The sequence below is a fragment of the Oncorhynchus mykiss genome, chromosome 15 (genome assembly GCF_013265735.2).
Source record: "Oncorhynchus mykiss isolate Arlee chromosome 15, USDA_OmykA_1.1, whole genome shotgun sequence".
Classification (NCBI taxonomy): Eukaryota; Metazoa; Chordata; class Actinopteri; order Salmoniformes; family Salmonidae; genus Oncorhynchus; species Oncorhynchus mykiss.
In genome coordinates, this window is record NC_048579.1 from 370,001 (window position 1) to 374,002 (window position 4,002).

General features: G+C 44.9%; 1 protein-coding gene across 4 annotated transcripts in view; it reads left to right on the plus strand.

Moving 5' to 3' along the window:
• The window catches only part of phex (phosphate regulating endopeptidase homolog, X-linked), a 13,984-nt gene extending 10,581 nt beyond the window's left edge, over positions 1 to 3,403 (plus strand). For 3 of the 4 annotated variants that reach the window (XM_036945615.1, XM_036945617.1, XM_036945616.1), the window contains 6 exons: positions 13 to 80; positions 165 to 295; positions 2,222 to 2,287; positions 2,424 to 2,528; positions 2,659 to 2,735; positions 2,809 to 3,403. In XM_036945615.1, coding sequence (XP_036801510.1) covers positions 13 to 80; positions 165 to 295; positions 2,222 to 2,287; positions 2,424 to 2,528; positions 2,659 to 2,735; positions 2,809 to 2,911 — 550 coding nt within the window. In that variant the 3' untranslated portion in view covers positions 2,912 to 3,403. Of the gene's footprint in view, positions 1 to 12; positions 81 to 164; positions 296 to 806; positions 1,161 to 1,218; positions 1,238 to 2,221; positions 2,288 to 2,423; positions 2,529 to 2,658; positions 2,736 to 2,808 lie in introns of those variants that run through there. The other variant, XR_005036327.1, reaches the window with a different exon arrangement.
• The last annotated feature ends 599 nt before the right edge of the window (positions 3,404 to 4,002 follow it).

Here is a 4,002-nt window from a genome sequence, read left to right on the forward strand (position 1 = left end):
GTGTGTGTTCAGGTCTCTTAGCTATGGAGCCATAGGAGTGATTGTAGGACATGAACTAACACACGGCTTTGACAACAATGGTGAGTCACATACAGTGCATTACAACTACACACAAACAAACACACACACTTTTATAAAGAATGTGTCTGTGTGTGCTTGTTTAGGAAGGAAGTATGATAAGGATGGTAACATGGACCAGTGGTGGAGCAACGCATCAATCACAGCCTTCACTGACAAGACCCAGTGTATGATCGACCAATACAACAGCTATCGCTGGGAGGAGGCGGGACTAAATGTAAGAGGCACACATATTATTGTCATCATCATCATCATCATCTGTTCGTCACGGGTCGGCTGGAGTGTGTTGGGTTAGAACAGAACACGGGTCGGCTGGAGTGTGTTGGGTTAGAACAAAACATGGGTCGGTTGGAGTGTGTTGGGTTAGAACAAAACATGGGTCGGCTGGAGTGTGTTGGGTTAGAACAGAACACGGGTCGGCTGGAGTGTGTTGGGTTAGAACAGAACACAGGTCGGCTGGAGTGTGTTGGGTTAGAACAGAACACGGGTCGGTTTGAGTGTGTTGGGTTAGAACAGAACAGGGGTCGGTTGGAGTGTGTTGGGTTAGAACAGAACAGGGGTCGGTTGGAGTGTGTTGGGTTAGAACAGAACACGGGTCGGCTGGAGTGTGTTGGGTTAGAACAGAACATGGGTCGGCTGGAGTGTGTTGGGTTAGAACAGAACACGGGTCGGCTGGAGTGTGTTGGGTTAGAACAGAGCACAACAGTGCTGTTATCCTGTGTAATCAGGTGAGGGGGAAGAGGACCCTAGCAGAACAGTGTGTTGATCTGTTATCCTGTGTAATCAGGTGAGGGGGAAGAGGACCCTAGCAGAACAGTGTGTTGATCTGTTATCCTGTGTAATCAGGTGAGGGGGAAGAGGACCCTAGCAGAACAGTGTGTTGATCTGTTATCCTGTGTAATCAGGTGAGGGGGAAGAGGACCCTAGCAGAACAGTGTGTTGATCTGTTATGCTGTGTAATCAGGTGAGGGGGAAGAGGACCCTAGCAGAACAGTGTGTTGATCTGTTATCCTGTGTAATCAGGTGAGGGGGAAGAGGACCCTAGCAGAACAGTGTGTTGATCTGTTATCCTGTGTAATCAGGTGAGGGGTAGGGGACCCTAGCAGAACAGTGTGTTGATCTGTTATCCTGTGTAATCAGGTGAGGGGGAAGAGGACCCTAGCAGAACAGTGTGTTGATCTGTTATCCTGTGTAATCAGGTGAGGGGGAAGAGGACCCTAGCAGAACAGTGTGTTGATCTGTTATCCTGTGTAATCAGGTGAGGGGGAAGAGGACCCTAGCAGAACAGTGTGTTGATCTGTTATCCTGTGTAATCAGGTGAGGGGGAAGAGGACCCTAGCAGAACAGTGTGTTGATCTGTTATCCTGTGTAATCAGGTGAGGGGGAAGAGGACCCTAGCAGAACAGTGTGTTGATCTGTTATCCTGTGTAATCAGGTGAGGGGGAAGAGGACCCTAGCAGAACAGTGTGTTGATCTGTTATCCTGTGTAATCAGGTGAGGGGGAAGAGGACCCTAGCAGAACAGTGTGTTGATCTGTTATCCTGTGTAATCAGGTGAGGGGGAAGAGGACCCTAGCAGAACAGTGTGTTGATCTGTTATCCTGTGTAATCAGGTGAGGGGGAAGAGGACCCTAGCAGAACAGTGTGTTGATCTGTTATCCTGTGTAATCAGGTGAGGGGGAAGAGGACCCTAGCAGAACAGTGTGTTGATCTGTTATCCTGTGTAATCAGGTGAGGGGGAAGAGGACCCTAGCAGAACAGTGTGTTGATCTGTTATGCTGTGTAATCAGGTGAGGGGGAAGAGGACCCTAGCAGAACAGTGTGTTGATCTGTTATCCTGTGTAATCAGGTGAGGGGGAAGAGGACCCTAGCAGAACAGTGTGTTGATCTGTTATCCTGTGTAATCAGGTGAGGGGGAAGAGGACCCTAGCAGAACAGTGTGTTGATCTGTTATCCTGTGTAATCAGGTGAGGGGGAAGAGGACCCTAGCAGAGCAGTGTGTTGATCTGTTATCCTGTGTAATCAGGTGAGGGGGAAGAGGACCCTAGCAGAACAGTGTGTTGATCTGTTATCCTGTGTAATCAGGTGAGGGGGAAGAGGACCCTAGCAGAACAGTGTGTTGATCTGTTATCCTGTGTAATCAGGTGAGGGGGAAGAGGACCCTAGCAGAGAACATTGCAGACAACGGCGGAATCAGAGAAGCTTTCAAAGTAGGACACTTTTTCTCTCTGATCCTCTTTCTCTCTGTCTATTGCTCTCTCTCTTTCTGTATTTTCCTCTTTCTCTTTCACCTCGCCTCTCTCCGACTGTCTATTTAAAAGTGTGTATGCGCGTGTGTGTGTGTAGGCCTATAGGAGGTGGATAGAAGAGAGTAGAGGAGGAATTGAGGAGCCATTACTTCCAGGAGTTGGACTCAACAACAACCAACTCTTCTTTCTCAGCTACGCACACGTAAGAACACTCACACACACACACACACACACACACACACACACACACACACACACACACACACACACACACACACACACACACAGTCTTTCTCTCTCTTTTTTACTCTGTCACTGTGTGTGTTCTCTAGGTGCGCTGTAACTCCTACAGACCTGAAGCGGCAAGAGACCAGATTCAGAGTGGAGCCCACAGCCCCCCAAAGTACAGGTAAGAACTCATACACACAAACACACCTTTAGTTTCAACGTTTCTGACCCCACTCTTTTCTGTTGCTACGCAGGGTTGTCGGGGCAATGAGTAACTATGAGGAGTTCCGACATGCGTTCAGCTGTCCTGATACATCGGTTATGAACCGAGGGGCGGAGTCCTGCCGTATTTGGTAAAGTGTTCTACTGCTGAATCCCACTGACATTTTCCTTTCTCTCCCTCTTCCCCTCCTCTCCCTCTTGTGTGTGTGTGTAATGCAGTAACTTGATTTATTCTATATTACTGTAACTTGATTTATTCTATATTACTGTAACTTGATTTATTCTATATTACTGTAACTTGATTTATTCTATATTACAACAATTTGATTTATTCTATATTACAACAATTTGATTTATTCTAGATTACTGTAACTTGATTTATTCTATATTACTGTAACTTCATTTATTCTATATTACTGTAACTTGATTTATTCTATATTACTGTAACTTGATTTATTCTATATTACAGCTATTTGATTTATTCTATATTACAACAATTTGATTTATTCTATATTACTGTAACTTGATGTATTCCCTATTACTGTAACTTGATGTATTCCATATTACTGTAACTTGTTTTATTCTATATAACTTTATTAAAACAGTGTTGTATCTGTCTCTCTTTAACTGATGTGATTTAAATTTTCTATATTTCTGATGAATATTCCCTGTGTGTTTGGATATATTAAACTCCGTGAGATAGAGCAGAGTCTTTACTAAGGCTGAGCATAACATGACTGATATTACCGGGAACAAAATCACACACGTACGTCCTCTTCTCTCTCTGAGTTAGAGATCCATCCTGGCTATTACAGTCAATTATGTCTGCAGTTCCCATGGCAACCTATAGCGTGTCTACATAAAACAGTTACACCTCACTGTGTGTCTGTCATCTCTGTTTCTGGTCTGTAACTATAATCTAATCAGACTTCTCTAAAAGGTAGAAAACATGTTTACTGTCTATCTGTCTCTCTTTGTCTTTTTCTGAACACTGAGAGACAGAGAAAATAAGGGAGAGGGAGAGATGGAGAGAAAGAGGGAGAGAGGTAGAGAAAGAGGGAGATAGGTAGAAGTAGAGGGAGAGAGGTAGAGAAAGAGGGAGAATGTGGGAAAGTAGGAGAGAGGGAATAAGAGAGGTAGAGAAAGTGGGAATAAGAGGTAGAAAGAGGTAGAGGGGTAGAGAGAGGTATAGAAAGAGGGAGAGAGGTAGAGCAAGAACGAGAGAC